Consider the following 18739-nt stretch of genomic DNA (forward strand, 5'->3'; position numbering starts at 1 on the left):
GGGGGCCCGTGGGGGGTCGGCCATGTCGCGACAGGCGGCGGTGGCGCCGGGGCGGGAGGCGGCGGGGAGGGCGGTGGTGGCGCCGGGGGAGGAGGGGAAGGGGTCCGGCCCAGTCGAGCCTGACGCTCTCACCACAGGAGCTGGCGCCGCCGCTGAGGAGCGTATCGCGACAGGCGGGGGAGGCGAGCGCCCGCCGCCTTTTTCTCGCGCCCCGGGCCCGGGCGCTATCGCGATAGCGGCGCGAAGCGGAAGTGGGGTGGGGGAAAGTGGGCCCGGGGTTGTTCTGACGACGGGGTCGGGGCTCAAGGGAGGCCGCGGCGTCTGCCGATGGCTCCGCGGAAGCTGACCGGGCCGGTCCAAGATGGCGGCGGCGGAGGAGGCCTCCCTCCTCTCTTCTCGTCTCTGGCGCCGACCCGCCCCCGAGCCCCGAACGGAGGCCTATGATTGCTCCTGCGGCACGTCGCTCTTGCCCCTCGGACGCGCTCTATTGGCTCTTGGCAGGGATGCAGCCGGCCCCCTCTTGCCGAATGGGCAATCGCTCCAAGGCGCGGCGTTCGATTGGCCTCCCGCGCAGACTGCTAGGATTGGCTCTGGTTTTCTTCCCCGCTCCTCCTCCTCCCCGCCTCAGGGCACAACACGCCAGCGCGAGGGCCCGTGCGTCAATCAAGAGACCATTGGCGTGCTGATTGGATACACCCGCCCCCCTCTCCTAAACTAATTGGTCGGGGGGAGGAGCTAGGCTGATCAGGGGCGGGAAGTCGTCCGTCAAGTTTAGAGCCATTTTTAATTGGTTCTGAGGGGATATTCTGCCCCGCAGCCATTGGTTGGCTCCGGAAGTGGGTGGGGAAAGCGGAGGAAGGCATGGAGCGTGGGCGTTAAAGGCCGAGCACCTAATGAGAGGGAGACAGGTACCTTCAAGCCGGGGCCGAGCTGGAGTCGTCTGCCACTCAAAACAGCCCTGGGGCCACCGGGGAGGAGCTGGGCAAGAGGGCCCACCCCCTTCCCCTCGTTGGCCCTGGCCGTTGCCATTCGCCCCAGCGTATCCTGCAACGCCGCGAGGGGGTTGGTACCCGCCCCTGAGGCGTGTGAAACGGGGCGTAGCAGGCAGCGTCGGCTCCTGGACACATCCTTCCGCATCCCTTGTGTCCCAGCTGCGTCGTCTTCCTGCAAGTGTCTGTTGGGCATATCTCTGAGTCTCTGTACGGTAAACGGAGGGAAAGAAGCAGTGGCCAGTGCCCCGAGTCACTGGCACCTCGCATACCCATGCCAGGGGCATGGCGTTTCTGCCCTGCCTCCACCTAGTTGTGCGGTTACTGTGGGGCACTGTTCTCCGCAGCCCGCTTCCTCGGTGTTGTGGGTACGCTGCAGAGGGGACAGAGGGGGCTACCCTGTCCTCTCCCGCTCTCTGCTCTGCGCTCCAGCGGGGAAGACTTGCCGACCTCGTGTGCAGGATCCACTTTTGCACTTCTACCGTCGTTTCCACGATAATTCCAGTTTGCCCTTCCGGGGTTTGCATTCGCAGAAGTACAGTGACTGTTTACTGAATGAATACGAGGGATGAAGTGTGGTTGACGACTCGGTAGGCAGTGGTACCCGAACCACCCACGAGGCATTTGCTCCGGGTCACATAGTCAATACATAAAAAAGATAAACCCAAGGAAGATGCAATTAAGAGCCGCATCTGAATCATCTGACAAGGGGAGATGACTAAAAATGCAGTGTTCTTAGGCCCACACGGACCTGAGGAGTGAAGCCTAGAGATCTGCGCTTTTACACACTTCCCTGGGTGATTCCCATGCTTACTGGGGTTTGAGAATCATTCATCAAGAGCTTCGCTCTTCAAAGTGTGGCCCTTGGATGGAGCAGGGCCTCTCAGAGGTCTTGGGAACCATTTGAAGACTTGCTAAAATGCAGATTCTGGTTCAGCAGATCCCAGATTCTGGTTTTTGACAAGTTTCCAGGTGATGCTGATGGTCCACACTTCGCATTTTTGAGTAGCAAGGATTCAGATCAGTGGTTCTCAAACTCGGCTGCAATTGGAATCACCTGGGTGGCTTGGAAAAAAAAGCCAGACACTCAGGGCTTACCCTAGATGAATGAAATCTGAATTTTCGAGGATATGAACCAGATAGTAATTTTTAAATCTGCTTAGATGATTCCAACATGCAGCTAATCTAACAGAGAATTTTATGGAGCAGTGGGTTCTCAGTGACGTACCTGGACCAGCAGCACAAACATCACCTGGGAACTTATTAGAAATGCACATTTTTTAGCTCCCCCATAGACCAACTGAATCAGAAACTCTGGGCCCTGAAACCCTGGTTTTAACAAGCCATCCAGGTAATTCTCAAGCATGTTCAGTTTTGAGCATCTCTGTTCTAAGACTATGCAGGACTGCGGCACCAGGTGACTCCGATTCTTTCTTGACTCTGGCCACAGAGGTGGAGGCTCTGAAGAGGGGCGGGCAGAGCGCCCTCCCCGGGGCAGACCCATCAGCAGAGATCAGCAAAGGCTGTCACTTCCAAACAGGGCTCATCTAAAGACTCTAGGATAAACGTGGGGACACAGCTAAGCGACCTAGGTAATTTGGCCGGCCACTAGAAGGATCCCCCGGGGTGATGTAGACTCTGATGTGAGAGAGGAGACTCAGAGAGCTGCTAAGGTCCACAGACTGAGCCCTGAACTGAGACACACTTAGAACAAGTGTGATGGGGGGCGGCCCAGAGACAGGAACAGGAAGGGAGATCTCAGCGAGGACCCAGCCGGCTAGAGCCCCAGGGAGAGCGAGAGATGGAGGGGGGAAGGCGGGCACAGGTGCAGGGCGGGCTGTGCACCCACCTCCTGGGTAACTAAGAGGGGCACGGGTCAGTGACCAGGCTCCGACACTCTGTGGAGCCCGGCTCCAGAGCACAGCAAACGGGCCCCCGTGTGGGGCTCTTCCTGAATTAGCTCTTGCAGGGTAGCTGCTGGGACTGCCTCTGCTGCCAGCGTTGTCCCCACCTGCCTATAGGCCACGTGCCCCTCAGCCAAAGTGAAGGAGACCTTGGCTGAGCCCCGGTTCCAAGACAGCCTGGGGGCTCCACTTGCTGAGCTGGCAGGAACTCTGACAGCACTGAGTCCCTGCCAGCAGGGAGCCTGTGTGCTTGGCCCGATCGGGGCTTGGCTCACCACTCCACACACCGGACCCTGATGGGAAGCCCAACACCGAGCAGGTCCTGGGCGTCCTTCACGTCCTCACGAGGGACCTCTGGCATGGAGGCTTGCACACCTGAGACCCCACAGCCACGCCGGCTGGCCCGTTTTCAGGGCTGGGGCTTTGGGCAACCATATCACTTGGGAGCATCAAAACAATGGACGTTCTCCAAGTGGTCTGGAGATGGAGAGGGCTCTGCTCTTCCTGGAATCCAGGACAGGGAAGCAAAGGGCCAGGGTGGGGCCCAGACACCACCTGGATCGGGAGCCCCAGCTTTGTCCCCCAAGCCCCACAGCAGACTCCTCCAGTCGTGCAGGTGTTTGACAAATGATCACTCCCCAGGAACAGAACCTGATAATGTGCTTTTAATTGCACTTTTTCCAAAAGTATCTCCCTTTCTAGGTAAAAAAGATGAAGCATGATGAAGACTGGCTCTATCCCCCAAGATGGGGAGGCCATCTTGGTGCTCAGGGGACTGGCTCCTCCCATGCCTCCTCGGACAGTCCTGGCACAGGGCTGCTGAGGGACACTCCCAGCCCGATCCTGACCCGGGTCTCTTCAGAAGGGCAGGGCCCGTAGCTTCAGGGGCAGCCACCTGGGTACAGTCCCTCAGGTGGACATGATGCCGCTCTTCTCGCCCTTGACCTTGAGGAACTCGGCCATGCTGGAGAAATACTTCTGGTTGGCCTCGGCCACCTTCTTCTCGGCTGCTTGTGGGTTCACAATCTCCAGGCCCTGGGCAGGCGGGGGAGGTGACAATGGGGTGGGGAGCTGGGCTGGCCTCTGACAGGTCCCCCCCCCCCCCGGCCCCAGTAAGAGGATCATGAAATGTCAGGGAGCCCTTCTCAATGGTCCTGGGGCTCCAGATGATGAGGACAGTTTGCCAGTCACCAAACTGCCCCCGCCCCAAAGGAGGACCTGGGCATCTGAATATTTAACAGGTCCTCCAGGTGATTTTAAAAACAGTTTCAGAACAGCCAACCCGGTTTGGTTCCTGAGTAAGGAAACCGAGTCACAGAGTGAAGCGGCTCCCCTGCCGCCGTGGTGTGAATCACACCAACCCCGGTAGGGACAGTGACCCGCGCTGGGGGCCCCGCAGTGGCTGGAACCTTTCCCAGTATCCTCCACACGGTAATCCTACCTTGCGGCTGAGGCCTCCCTGGGGGCCTCCAACCTGACCCCTCACCCCCTCTTCTCCGTGCACTTTCCACTTTCCGACAGGCTGTGTATCTTACCTACCTGACCTGCCACCCCATAAGGTCCACAAAGGCAAGGCTTACTGCCTGGTGTCTGTGGTTTTACCCCCGGCTCTTCCAACGGTGCAGGGGACTTAGGTGCTCAGCAGACCCTTGCTGACAGAGGAAAGCTGTTCTGTTCGATGCCGTGGGACACACCAGCCCTCTTTTGTGGGCGCGTAAGCCAAGGAAGGGACGGACGCAGTGGCTCCATCCTGTGCACTGGCCGGGCTGGGACCTCACCCTCCCAGCCAGCTATGAACCTTCTTACGAGGGCCTGCAGTTGTCCCAACCACCCAGCACCTCAGGGAGGGGCTGAGCCCGCTTGAGGTCACAGGGTCGCCCACAGCCTGAGTCTAAAGCCAGCCTGCGCTTGCTGGCAGGACCATGTCCCTTCTGTCCCTGCTAACTTGAGCACCGGGGGGCCATGCCCTCCAGGGGCTTCACTGATGCCCCGTCCACACCAGCCCTGTGAGGAGCTCGATCGTGTGCCTGTCTCACAGGAGAAGAGGCTAAAGCCCAGGGCTGCTGGGAAAGCTGGGAGTGGAGCCGCCTGACTCTGGCGTCCAGTACCTGGAGTGGGGTGAAGGCCACACTGGAGGCTGTCCCTGATGAACGGTCGCGGATGGTGGACTTCCCTCCGTACACCACACTCTGCTTCTGCAGTGTCCGCTGTGGGGAGGTGGGGGCAGGGGACGTCTGCGCTTGCCCCGGGCTTGCCCACCGGTGCCCCCTCACCCCTGGACCCGCCCAGGCCTGGTCTGTACCTGCAGTGTCTTGGAGATCCTGGCTTTGGTGGCCTCGTTCACCTGTGTCTGCCGTACCCGCCCGCTGCCTGATTTGCCCAGATGGCCCAGGCTGAAGCCCAGGTCCTCCTGGTAGGCGTCCTCCTCGATCTGGTGGGAGGAGAAGGCATCCCGGAGTTAGACTCTCCATCAGCTAGACACCCGGCCGTTCACCTGATTCAGGTGCCTGCGGGGCCAAGATGACCCCCGAGAGGGGCCGTGTGTGCACGCACACGTGCGTGCACGGCGTTAACAACCGAAGCCGGGCTCGCAAACCAAAGGACACTCGAGCTAGTTCTTGCAGGACCAGCAGGGTGATGCTCAGAGAAGAGAGTGGCGGAGGTGAAGCCAGGGGAAGGACATGTACGGAAGGGCGGGGGGCAGGGGGGATAGGGCCAGCACAGAGTGCTGTGTAGGGGTGCATGGATGTGGGGGAGAGACTGGAGGCGGGGGTAGTGCCCCAGCAGAGAGGAGAAACGTGGCAGGGGACAGAGGGACAGCGCTTGTGACAAAGACGACCCCTGAGGCCCCGCAGTGGGAAAAGGGCGAAGTGTCCGGGTCGGGGTTCTGACCTCTCCAAAGCTCATGCGGTTGGCCTGCTTCCGGATCTCGGTCAGTCCCAGCCGCTCCTTCATCTTGCGGTACCTGGGGATGGGCACCGGGGGTCAGCTGGTGGGTGAGCCCCTTCCCTTTCCCTCCTCCTGACCCCGGGCCTCGGGACCCACCTGCGGCCGCCTCGCTTCTTGCGCTGCCCGTCCAGGGGCGCAGGCAGCGGCTTTACCTGCTTCACAGGGGGTGGCTCCTGCCACTTGTCAAACTTCCGCTCGATCTCGTCCTTCAGCTCGTAGCCCACCTGGGGAGGGCGCGAGGGTCCCATCAGGGCCTGGGGGACCCGTCCACTCTCGGGCCCAGACTCCTCACTGCACTACACACACAACTGTCTCCTCGATGGGGGTGCAGGCAGCCCCTCAAATGCAACACAGCCAACCCCAGGCCCGCGCCTCCTCCCCAGCCTTTGGCCCCAGCCTCTGCAAGTGGGGTCACCCGGGAGCTTCACCTCTGTGCTTTCTCTCCCAGCAAGCTCTTCCTTCAGAGAGACCCCAAATGCCACCCCCCTCCAGCACCTCTGCTGCAGCGAGGTCTCTGCAGGACCCACCCCGCCCCACCACCAGGCTGGGGCCTGCGCACTGGCCGCTCCCTCCTCCTGGGTCTCTTCCCCCAGGCACTCACGGGAGCTGCTTGCTAGCTTGACCCAGGTGTACGTGCATTACACCTTCACCTCTTCAGAGAAGCCCCCCGCCCCCGACATCCTGGTTGAACAGCGTCCACCTCCCCCACCAGCCCGGCACCCTTGGACCCCTACGCAGCAGTGACACGGCGTCCCTGGACACAGCACAGATGTCCCTGGCCCCCTCGCCCTGCCCCCAACCAGAACGTGCATGCGCACACAGGGCTTTGGTCTGAGCGGCTCACTGCGGTACCCCCAGCATCTCGACCAGTGGTTGAGAGGAAGAGAGAAAGGAGGGAGATCACAACCCTGAACACTGTGCCAGGCTGGGTGTCTGGATGCCAGTGCACAAGACACAAAACACATCCCCTTTCACAGAGCGGGTCTGCTGAGGAACACAGAGGCGAACTGAATGACGGTCTGGATGGTGACAGGTCCCGGTGCAGCAGGCAAAACCGCCCCACCAGGGTGTCCACATCCTCGTCTCCGCTCCGGATGGAACTTTGTGGGTGTGATCAAGTGAGAGATGTGAAGACGGGAGACGATCTAGATGGCCAGCGTGGGCCCCACGTCATCACCGCGTCCTTAAAGGAGTCAGAGGAGGACCCGTGGAGACAGGCCTCGAGTCAGGGAGAGACAGAAGACGCCACGCTGCCAGCAGTGTGGACGGAGGAGGGCTGCGAGCCCCGGGCAGCAGGCGCCTCCAGAAGCTGGGAAAGGCAGGGGGCGGATCCTCCCCAAGAGGCTCCAGAGGGAATGCTGTGCCAGCACATGGATCTCAGCACAGCGGGACCCTCGGCGGACTTCTGACCCACAGGGCTGGACGACGACACTAACACACGACACCCCCCCCCCCCCCCCCCCCCCCCCCCGCTCCGCACACTTAGAACAGTGCTCGTGTGTGCTGGGTCCCCTGATGGTGCCTCCCCCCAGGACACAGGACACACCACAGACCCACACAGACGCCCGCCCGTGCCTCACCTTCCCCTCTGTGCTCTCGTGGAAACTGTCCACGCGGGCTGCCAGCGTGCACTTGGCGGCCACCAGCCGGGCCGCTTTCCGTCGGAGATCCTGGAGCAGCAGGAAGGGGCAGAGTCAGTGAGAGAATTCGTTTGAGAGCCCTGAGCATTTCAGAAACCACAGGCACCAGGGCTCACCCTCTGCCCACCAGCACTTCACCGTCCCTGCCACGCGTTACTGTGAAAACCTGTAATAACGTGTTACCGCAACAAACTATCACCATTGCTGTTTTCTTTCAGCCCACTTTTCAAAAACTTGAGTCCCTTTGCACAGACATCTATATTACTGCAGTGGAAGACTGTCACACACTAAAAAGAAAGTGATTAAAATAGAACACATCCATCTGTGCATCAGAAAATTGTGTCCTGCGCCACGAAAGGCAGGTGGCCCATGATCTGAGATGCACCAAGATGGTACGCGTAAACCCACAGCCATGTCTCGATAAATAACGATAACAAAGTTAGCAGTGGCTCGCGTGGCGAAAAGCAGCCTTGCCCTAAGAGTTCCGGCCTGGCCCTCAGCTCTGGGAGGTAGCCTTTGTTGGCCTGGGACCTTGGACAAGGCAGAGACCAACCATGTGAGACGCTCAGGGGGGTGTCTGGGTTACAGTATCTCAGTCAACCTGGAACCCAGATCAGCCACATGGGCTACCCGGTCCGGTCTACACAACTCAACCCCAGAGAAGACTCCCAACTTGGAGGCTCAGTGGGGCTTCCCTGGTGGCGATTCCCCTGCACGCTGTTACGTGTGGAGGCCGGGAGTGACATGGGCAACGGGGAGAGGAGGTCTGGAAGTGCCGTGGCTGCTACTTCTGGCTCCGATCCCACCCGCTTCCTCCCTTGGCTGCTGGGAGTCTGTCCTTTCGTGACAAACCACAATTCAAGTGTGTCAGCTCAGTGAGTCTGCACCTCCCTCTAGTGGGTTATTGAAGCTGGGGGTGGTTTGGGGACCCCTGCACCTCACAAGCTAATGCTTATGTTGCTTCTTATGTGCAAGCGTGACCTGAAGGTGTTGCATACATAAGAGTCCTAATCACAACCCTGGGAAGCAGGTTCTATCCCCCCCATTTTACAGACAGGGAGACTGAGACAGAGCTCACATCTCTTGCCCCGTTGTTAATCCCAAGCCCAGCACATCTGCTCCAGGGTCCTTGTTCTTACGCTCCACGTGACCCTGTCGTCCGAGCTCCTGACCACTGTTGTCAGCTGTGACCAGTGGGAACCAGGGAGCAGAGGGGCAAGTTGCTGAGGCTCACACTGCCCCCCGGACAAGGCTGCTTCTGCCACAGCAGAAGGTTCCACGGGGCCCACGTGTCAGGGCGGCTCACCGGGGGCAGAGACTGCACGATGTCGCTGTGGTAGATGTAGCCAGTGTGGGGCAGCACAGAGGTGGACGAGAAGCCGGACAGCGTCTTGCGCTGGGCCCCAAGCAGCATGATGTTGCAGGCGGGCATCTTGGAGAGGTTGGTCAGGCCCCCAGCCACCCCTGCGGCAGGAGAGAGGGAGGGAGGAGGTCAAAGGAAACACGGCACTTGTTTGGGGGCTCACTGCACACTTCGTGCCTTAACCTGAGCTTCTGGTTGAGTTCCCGAGCTGGCCCTGCTAGGGAGGGCTGATGGGTCCCGCTTCGGAGGGAGGACTCCGAGGAGGCCCAGAGAGGTGAAACCACCTGCCTGACGGTGCACAGTGGGGAGGCGGCCCAACAGGAGCCCCCAGAGTCTACAGAGCTACACAGCCCCTGCTCTGTGTTAGAACAGCGGCCACCAGGCTGGGGACGCTCTGATGACGGGCCCTGGTGTCAGTCACCCCTGGGTTCCTGTGGGCTTGTCTCCAGGCCCAGCGCAGAGAAGCTGCAGATAAAAACGTTTACCTTTCATGGGGGACTGCTGTGTGCCAGGCTCCACACTAGGCGTCTTTAAGGATTAGGTAAGCGATCAAGGCATGGTAACTTGCAAGTGAGCAGAGCGCCCCCCGCCCAGAAGCTGACGTCAGAGTCCCCAGAACCTTCGTGCTGCATTATAGGACCGAAGGGACTTTGCAGACACAGTTAAGGACTTTGAGAGGAGCGGGAGGGAGGGGAGGATTCTATGAAGCACAAGGGTCCTTGTAAGCTGAAGGGAGAGGCAGAGAGTCACAGGGATGTGAGACAGGAGACTTTAAGGTGGGGAAAACCCGGAGCCAAGGGTGCAGGCAGCCTCTGGAGGCCAGGAAAGGCCCGGAAGCGGACTCCTTCCGCTCCTTCCTCCTAGAACCTCCATAAAGCAATGCAGGAGCCAGCCGACACCTTGATTTCAGCCCGGAAGTCACAGGAAAGTAGCACACCGTCAATCACCACTGGGGAAACTGAGGCACGTGAAGATGGGAGGTCAGTGAGGGGGAGGCAGGATCCATACCTGAGATGATCTCGCCCCGAAACCACTGCAGCCCCGCACACACCTGCCACTCCAGGCTGCGCTAGGAGCTGAACCGTGTCTCCCCAAATTCCTGTGTCGAAGCCCCACGCCCACGACCTCAGAATGTGGCTGTGTTTGGAGACGAGGCCACGAAAGACGGGATTCAGGGGGAATGACATCACTGGATGGGCCCTGACCCAGCACGACCGGTGTCCCCACAAGAAGAGAGGACAACACAGACGCACAGAGGAGAGGCCAGTTGGGCAGACAGCCCCCTGCAAGCTGAGAACCCAGCCTGCCGACACGCTGCTCCCGCCTTCTGGCCTCCCAGCCTCCAGGACCCCGTGACAACGAACCTTGGTTTTTAAGGCCCCCACTGCCTGCCACCCCCGCCTGTGCTACTTTGTTATGGCAGCCGAGCAACCTAGCACACAGCTGCTCCACCCAGGTCCCCGAAGAGCCCCTCAGCTGAAGGGGCTAGGAGCCCAAGGGGGAGCCTGCTCGGAGACCGCAAGGAGTCTGAGTAGGCCCACCCTTCAGTCCCAACCCGTCATCAGGACTGCTGTCCCCATCTCACGGATGAAACCATGGTCCTGACGGCTCACACCGCCTATGCTGGGCAGCCCAGGGGTCTGTGCGGAGCCGGGAGCTGCCGGGACGTGCTGGCCGAGCAGTGCCGGGGTCCCCAGCAGCCACACCACCTCCTCCGGGCTGGTCAGGCCAGCCCTCCTCAGGGCCACCATTCTTTCTGCGGGTCTGCAGGACAAGCAGGCTGGCCGACCTCTGTGATCTCCAGGAGGGATGACAGGGAGAGAACAGGGCATTGGGGCCCTGGGCCAGATGCCCCGTTTCATACACGAGGGGTGTGGCTTCTCCATGATCACACTGTCCAAGGTCGGCCCTCTGCCCCCACTCTGCCCCAGGACCTCACCCATGATCTTTGCGGCTGTGGACGCCCCGATGATGATGGAGAGGTTGGGCGCGATGAAGGACATCCGAGACTCCACGTACTCGTAGATGCGGTGCTTGGAGGCGTTTAGCTCCAGTGCCATGTCACAGGCCTCCTCCAGCCGCTCCAGCTCCTCCTCCGACAGCTGCTGCCTGCGGTGGTTCGGGACTTAGGGATGTGGCTGGGACAGACCCGGCCCCTCCTGTGTACCCTACCTGACGGGCACGGGAGCCCTGTCCTTCTGGCTGTGTGCTCATGCGCAAACGCACGTGTGTGCACACGTGCACATGTATGCATAGCGTATACGCATGCACGCACGTGTGCACATATACACGTGTAGCCACAGCATATATGCGTGTGTGCACGTGTGTGCACGTGTCTGCACATATGTACATGCACGCAAGCATGTATAGGTGCACATGTACATGCGTAGGTATGACGTGCATGCATGCACGCACGTGCACGCGCATACACGTGTAGGCACAGCATATACACGCGCACACACATGTGTGCACATGTACACACAGCATATATGCATGCATGCACAGTGCACATATATACGTGTAGGTGCAGCATATGTATATGTGCACGCACACGCGCACATATACACATGTAGGCACAGCACATACACGTGCATGCACGCATGTGTACATATACATGTGTGGGTATGGCATATGTGCACACACGTGTGTGCACACACACACGTGTAGGCACAACATATATGTGTGGATGCACGTGTGCGGCCTCAGGGCTACTGTAAGTGCTATTAGCCTGGAAGCGAGGGCTGCTGGGAATCCTAGGTTTTCAGTCAGCACCGCTTGTCAGCCCGGGCCGGGCCCTTGCCCACGTGCCCCTGCCGGCCCCTCCTCATCCTCCAGGCCTCAGCCTCTCCGAGCACCAAGGTTCCTGCCCTGCTGCTTCCCTCGGGCACCATCACCAGCTGCGATCCACCGAGCCTCCCGTCCACCTCTGGCGCTAGACAGCAGCCCCCCAAGGGGACTCCAACCCAGATTCTCAGCAGCGTGCCCAGCACACCCTGGCACACGGAAGGTGCCGGGCTAGTACTTGCTGAAGGAAACCACAAAGGTGGGCTGTCTTCACTGTCACTTTACAGAGGGGACCCGAGGGCAGGACGGCGAAGGGACCCGGCGGCCACAGAGCTGCGAGCCAGCAACCAAACCCGGCCATACCCCTCCCTCCCTCAGTTGCCCCGTCGCGCTTATGACGCACAGACGAGGGACCGTGGAGCCCGCCCTAGGCCCCTACAACCAAAGCCCAGTGGGCTGAGGCTCAAGGCTGCTCCCCCCAGTGGCGAGCTAAGAGCCCAGTGTTCTCCCACTAGAGACCCTGGCCCCTGCATGAGGCTGAGTCGTCACCTCCTCCAGGAAGCCACCTGCCCCAGTCTGGAGAGGTGCCCCTCCTCTTGCGCCCCAGGCCGCTCGGCACCTGTCTGCACTCTGACACTCGCCCTCCAGCCTGTGACCTGCGGGTACACCTGCCTCTCCCCAGACAGGAGCTGCTTTGCTGAGTTCTCTCTGTCCTCAGAACAGTGCCTGGCGCTCGGTCCGCATTTATTCAGTCAACAGAAGTGCAGCCCGAGGGAGGTCTCCACGCCACAGGGCTGTTCTGGAGCTAAGGACACGTCCTTCTCTTAGACACAGCAAAGATGCCACAGGGGCAGGCGGACACCAAGGGCCCCAAACCAGGTCCCTGCCTTTACGGACACCTTCATCCCACCGAGGGGGAACGTGCCCGAGACAAACGCTTGTAACCCAGGCTGGCCCTCTGCCTCACCACTCAGGACCTCCAGGCCCCACACTCACTCCACACGCGTGGGACAGAAATGAGCTGTCCTCCTGAGACAGACACCCGGCCACTGGGACCCTGAGATCCTCCTCTGCCATTAGATGGGCCTGCTGGGGCCCCGGTGACTCCTCGCCCCTGAGCACGCACCCCTGGGTGGTGGAGGCGGTGACGCTGACGACCATGATGGTGGCGTTGGTCAGGATCTGCTGCAGGTTCTCGTTGTTCTTGCACTTGTCCAGGCTGTTGCCCAGCTCCTGGGGGCGAGAGGGCAAGAGAGGGGAGGCCCGGAGACTCAGGGAGGCCCGAGAACCTCTCCTGCTCATGCAGCCACCCGGGCCTCTTCTGGGGACACTGGCAAAGCTGGGCTCTGTACACAGAGGACCTCCTACCAGTTCCAAGAACTTCCCTGCTGAGGGCATCAGCACCACACTGCTGATCCAGAACCAGCCACCCAGGGAGGCCCCGCCACCCGTGTCAACTCGGAGCGCAAACACGACCACGCTGCTTCCCTGCGCGGACGGCCCCCTACCATCCTCCTCTCCTGGACTCACGAGGGAGCCTCCTCGCCCGTGTCCCTGCTTCCACCTGGGCCTGACCCTCCCAGGGCTTTCCTGTAAGGCCCAAAGCCTTGGAGGTCAGATGGCATCCGGCCTCACCAACTTTGTCTCCCCACCGCCGGCCGCCTCAGGGTCTTGGTGCTCATAAGTTCCCCCAAGTCTCTGCACGGCTTCCCCTGCATCAACCTTCAGATTTCCACTCAAATGCCACCTGCTCCAAGCACGGCCAGAGAAGCGCTGGCCGACACGGGGCACCCCCTCATCTCCCTCCCTGCTTCCTCGGCCTCAACCAGCTCCAGGCCCTTCTTGGGAGGCCCACCCAGGGAAGGAGTGGGCCTGGAGGTGGGCAGAGCAGCCTTGAGAACATTCCTTCCAGGCTCCACCCCTTTCTTGCTGGGAAGCCTAGAGCAGCTCCTGGCCTCAAGAGAACGGGGAGGGCAGATGAGCCCTCGGGAGCCGTGGCTCCAGGCCGCTCACCTGCTCTCTGTTCCCAGTGGCCGAAGGCTGACTGAGGGGAGTCTTTCCCCTTAGACCCGGGGGTCCAAGGGCAGGGCCTTGCCCCCCATCACTCAGTTCTTCCTGAGTCCCCACTTTGGTGCACTCACCTTGACCGTGCGGATGTAATCCAGTGCGTTGGGGACCAGGGACTCCAGTTCGGGGAATCGCTTTGAGTACTTATCCCGGATGAACTTGTGGATGATGTCTGAAGTGGACAGAGAGGCGAGGTGTCTGATGAGGGGGCAGGCGGACTCCGCTGGCTGTCCCCAACATCCACTGCCCCTCTGCCCTTAGTGACTGAAGCCCTGAATTTAGCGGGGCTCACGGCCACCCAGCAAAAACGCCGTTTCCCTGCTGCACGCAGCCACGTGAGTTAGTTCTGGTTTACGACACGTGATCTGAAGTGACATGCAATTTCCAGGTCACCCCTTAAAGAACTGTGCCCTCCTCCTCCTTCCTCTTTTGCCGGTGGGATGTGGAGGTGGGCAGTCACCTTGGACCCTGACACAGGTGGCAGATCAACAAGACAGAAAGGGCCCGACACCAGATGCCGCGACTTTAGGCCTGGGGTCCTCACCCAGACTCTCACATCACAGGAAAACACACTTCCTTCTCAAATAAGCCACTCTGCTACAGCAGCCGAACCTGGACTTGAACTAAATGAGGACTCTGGGGGCAGGACCCTGGGGAGGCCAGTGGGGAAGGCGACCAGGATCCTGCCTCTGCCCTCCTTGGGGACTGGAAGGGGCCGTGAGGGACGCCAGGCAGGGCCATCTCTGCTCGCCCTTCAGGGCACTCACTCAGTTCGTTCTCGATCTCCACGGTCAGGTTGTTAGCGTCCACGATGACCCGGTATTCAGGGGCCGCCTCGACTGGTCCCATCACTGTGAGGGGGAAAAACAGCCTGGGGGTGTGTGTGTCTAGGCTCCCGCACCTGGGGGGAGACGGGGTGTGGCTGGAGGGGCTGGAGGAGTAAGCCTGGAGGTGGGTGTGCATGTCTGCAAACCTCCCATTTCTCCCCCTCCAGTGCGCCCTCCAGGCGTCACGACCCCATCTTGCCCTGGAACTAACCCTCCGGCGGCTCCCCACACCACGAGGCCACGGGCCTAGCTCCCCAGACTGCAGTCTGAGGCTCCCAAAAGCCAAGAAGCCCTGGGAAAACAAGAACTGCGTCTGTTTCCCAGGGCTGCCCCCTCCCTGTGCCCAGAACAATGCCTGGCACACTGGTGCCACTCCGGGGTATCTGCCGGCTTCTGCACCGTCCCAGCCCCACCCTCTCATGACGCCCCAAAGGGCTGACTGCAGTGCCTGAGCACCCAGGGCTGCTTTGCTCTCCTCTGGGCCTCTGCATATGCTGTTCCCTCCCCCTGGTACATCCCTTCCTCACATCGGTTTCTGAAACGTTCCTCTCCAGGTTTCAACAACGATAACAACGACGGTGAAGGTATCACCATCAGCAGCGGAAGCAGCAGCTGACACACACAGGACTTACCGTGTGTCTCCCACCGTCCCAAGCATCTTGCAGGCATTAACCTCTTACCCACAACCAGCCAGAGGTGTGGGCGTCAAATTAGACCAATGTTGCACAGAAAGAAATGGAGGGACATGGCCTGATGTCACAGAGCCAGCAGATGGCAGAGCTGAGATATGGCCCCAGAATCCACATTCTTAACTCTGATGGCTCAAGTGTCTCTACGTCCCTAGGACTCGGAAGGCACCCTGGAATCGTCTCTGCTCCCTTGGCACCCCTGCGTATCCATTAGACACAACCGCCACCCAGTGCTGAGATGTCCCGTGCCCGCCTCCCACTCTAGATGCCCGGTGACATCAGGTCTGACTTAACCCCGAGCCTGACCCAACACGTCACTTTCACTGCTCCCCACAGCTCGTCAGATGGAGAAGCCCCCTAGCTTGGTGTTCAGAACCCTGCAGGATCTGGCACTTTCTTCTGCCGCCATGAGCACAGCAGATAAGCGAGGCTCTACACGCACAGCTCCTTCCCCGGGCACGCGGCCGCCGTTCTCCGTCTGGTGTGTGGATTCACGCTTCAAAGTCCATTTCAGGTACTGGCTCTTCCCTGGCCCCAGAGCTGGGGTCAGCCCGCCCCTCCAGCGGCTCCAGCGTCCGGAGCCCCCTCCATCCCAGCAGGTGCTGCCCACCAGCAGCTGCCTGGACCTGCCTGTCAGCTCCGCCAGAGCCTGAGCTCAGAGTGGAGAGCTGGGCGGATTCCCCAGGGCACCCGGTGCCTCCAGGGGCCCGCCACTGAGTGCCTCAGGAAAACTTTAAAGAAAAGAAGCGAAGAGCGGGGAGCAGGTCTGACCACACCGCTGCTGTGCCCGACAGCGTCCCGTGGCCGCTTCAGCAGTCAGTTCCATCCCAGAGCTCCCCCTTGACAAGAAGACCGTGAGCAAGCTCTGAGCAATCTGTCAGAGCTGAGCTGAGCGCTCAAGACACCCCAGCACTCCCGGAAGCTGGTGCTCCGATAACTGCCCGCTGCAGGGTCACTCACTACTTACCAAATGATACCAGTTTTCCACACACGATAGCAGTAATGTTCCTTCTCTTTCTTTTTAAAAAATATTTTTTTTACATTTATTTATTTTTGAAAGACAGAGAGAGACAGCACAAGTGGGGGAGGGGCAGAGAGAGAGGGAGACACAGAATCCGAGGCAGGCTCCAGGCTCTGAGCTGTCAGTACAAAGCCTGATGCAGGGCTCAAACTCACAGGCCACAAGATCATGACCTGAGCCAAAGTCGGACGCTTAACTGACTGAGCCACCCAGGCACCCCACCTTCTTAAGTAAACTGAAGGAAAAAAGCATGCTGCTTTAGAGAAAAATGTAAAGTAAATAATGAAACGAGTGGTTTACGGAGGTGGCAAAACCCTTAACCGGACACGTGAATCACTGACACTTGAGAAGCCTTGAGGGGAGTCCTTCTGCAGCAAGTAAGCGCTTGGCGAGAACTTAAGAAGTGTCAGCTTCATGATGCAATGTATTCTCAGGAGAGAAGGGAACCGGGTTGGGATGGAAAAGAAAAAGAAAGGGGCGCCTGGATGGCTTAGTCAGGTAAGCGTCCGGCTCTTGGTTTCGGCTCAGATCACGATCTCCCAGTTTTGTGAGATTGAGTCCCGTGTCAGGCTCTGTGCTGACAGTGTGGAGCCTGCTTGGGATTCTCTCTTTCTCTCTCTCTGTCCCTCCCCTGCTTGTGCGCTCTCTCTCAAAAGTAAATGAATAAATATTTAAAAAAAAAAAAAAAGAAAGGAAGAGAAAAGAAAAGAAAAGAAAAGAAAAGAAAAGAAAAGAAAAGAGGGCTCTCAAAAAGTCTGAGAAGGAGGCAAGCCGAACTTCCAAAGCCACAAGCAGCGGAGGAGCCAAGGGGCGGGGCAGGGGAGGGACGTGGGAGGGGGAAGTTACCTTCTGAAGCTTTGGCTTGCTTGCTGATATACTCCTCGATCTTCATCATGATCTCAGCAAACTGCTCAGGGAAGACAGGAGAGTCGGAACTCGGAACTCTTCAGGAAAAAGAGCTACTGCGCACATCACCCCTGCGGGGAGCCCCTATTTACAGCCCGCTCACCATCTTGCTGTCCCACAGCTTGGCGATGCTCTTGACCGAATCCCCGGAAAGATCCAGCTGTGTCTCCTCCTGCACATCCTCGATCGCCGGCTCCTCTTCTTCCTCCCCATAGCTTCCTCCTTCCTCCTCTTCCGCCGCTTCCTCAAGGTCAGCCAGAAGCTCATCTGCCAGAGACATGCCGAGACCTATGGGAAGGGAGAGCGAGGTCCCCCCTTCATTAACGAGAGGGGGCTTCTCCCCAAGAAGGCCCTGGTCCTTATTGGATCGACCCCACGAGCAAGCAAGCTCCATAAGGACAGGTGTTTTCATCTACTTTGTTCTTCAGCTTCTAACTGTGTCTGGCATATAATAGGTGCTCAATAAATACCCAGTGAATCACTCCATGAACAAACCTCCCAGAACCAGGTGGTCTCCGGTCACAGCTCCCACCACCTACCCTTCTCACACTCACGTCACTGGGCAAGACACAGCACGCCCCTCATGCCACCACCTAAGACTTAAAAAAATTCACATCCTCTCTTTGAGATTGGACGTCTCCTAGGATCCTTTTTTCTCCTATAACAGAGATCCCTCCCCAAAACTGTAGGGCCCCAAAAGAGTGACAGATACCCTAAAATATTGATCTCCCTAAACATCAGGGCAACCAGGTGGGGCCTAAGGTGTCTAGAGGCCCTCATGGCCGGTCCCCTCTGGCCATGAGCAGCCTCCTCACGTACTCCAAGCGCTGGACAAAATTATTATTTTGAGTCCCAGAGGGTGGAAAAGAATGGGAAACACTACTCATCAAGATACAATCCCACTGTTTTTTTGTTTTTTTTTTTAACGTAAAACACCTCTCCTCCTTCCCGTTCCTCCTTCCTTTCCATAAAACAACCCCCCTTCCTCATTTCCTTCCCTTCTACACTGCCGTCCCTGGAAGGAAGTATAAAAACAGAGGCTGCATGGGTAATGTGTCGAGTGAAGCACGCTGGGGGCTGGGCCCCCGGGAGCAGCGGGACTCGGACACCGGGGGCCTCACGGCCAATGTAAGCGCGCAGCCGAGGCGCAGCAGCAGACACGCCTGGCCAAGCGGCCAAACATGTTGTCAGGTGCTCTTTCTTCAACAAAAAAGATTCAGAACTTTGACGCAGAATCTCTGTTTCAAAGTTTCCATGCGATCATTTAAGTGGATAATTTAAAACTATAACCCCCCGAAATCCCCGCAGCACAGGCCAAACCCAACGGATCACGGGACAGATTTGGCCCCTGAGGCGGCAGTTGGGGACAAGCCTCAGAAGTCCAGTTGCGCGTATGAGACCCTCCTGCCTCCCTGCGCACGCCGGCCCCCGGCCCCAGGAATCAGGGCTCCCGCCCTCCCCGCGTCCACAGCGCACACACCTCTTCCCAGCCGGCAAGACGGTTTCTAGGCGAGTCGCTTCCCGACAGCGGTTGACGCTCACAGATGATGTCTCAGCTTCGCGCCGTCGTCGCGGCAAAGCTGCGCTCTGATTGGCTCCC

The 18739-nt window shown here is 59.3% G+C and overlaps 2 protein-coding genes across 2 annotated transcripts in view; both read right to left on the reverse strand.

Moving 5' to 3' along the window:
* The window catches only part of CNOT3 (CCR4-NOT transcription complex subunit 3), a 14883-nt gene extending 14368 nt beyond the window's left edge, over positions 1-515 (reverse strand). The window contains 1 exon segment of the mRNA XM_049621372.1: positions 133-515. The gene's annotated coding sequence lies outside the window, so the exon portion shown is untranslated.
* A 3021-nt stretch (positions 516-3536) lies between these two features.
* Positions 3537-18705, reverse strand: PRPF31 (pre-mRNA processing factor 31). Its single transcript, XM_049621429.1, has 14 exons — positions 18620-18705; positions 17243-17427; positions 17080-17140; positions 14464-14547; positions 13771-13868; positions 12756-12862; positions 10785-10954; positions 8789-8946; positions 7423-7512; positions 5939-6066; positions 5786-5858; positions 5196-5324; positions 5002-5100; positions 3537-3928 (listed from the first exon to the last, which is right to left on the reverse strand). The coding sequence occupies exons 2-14, from the start codon at positions 17417-17419 to the stop codon at positions 3803-3805; spliced, it is 1500 nt and encodes a 499-aa protein (XP_049477386.1). The 5' UTR covers positions 17420-17427; positions 18620-18705; the 3' UTR covers positions 3537-3802.
* Positions 18706-18739: the final 34 nt, after the last annotated feature.

Source organism: Panthera uncia, assembly GCF_023721935.1.
Source record: "Panthera uncia isolate 11264 chromosome E2 unlocalized genomic scaffold, Puncia_PCG_1.0 HiC_scaffold_19, whole genome shotgun sequence".
Classification (NCBI taxonomy): domain Eukaryota; kingdom Metazoa; phylum Chordata; class Mammalia; order Carnivora; family Felidae; genus Panthera; species Panthera uncia.

Excerpts from the sequence above, each read along its gene's own strand:
- PRPF31 (XM_049621429.1), bottom strand. The coding sequence starts at position 17,419 with ATGTCTCTGGCAGATGAGCTTCTGGCTGACCTTGAGGAAGCGGCGGAA. Across the intron at positions 14,548-17,079 it reads GCAAGCCAAAGCTTCAGAAG|TGATGGGACCAGTCGAGGCG; the intron begins GTAACTTCCCCC and ends TCCCCCTCACAG. Across the intron at positions 10,955-12,755 it reads ACCGCCTCCACCACCCAGGG|GCAGCAGCTGTCGGAGGAGG; the intron begins GTGCGTGCTCAG and ends GAACCACCGCAG.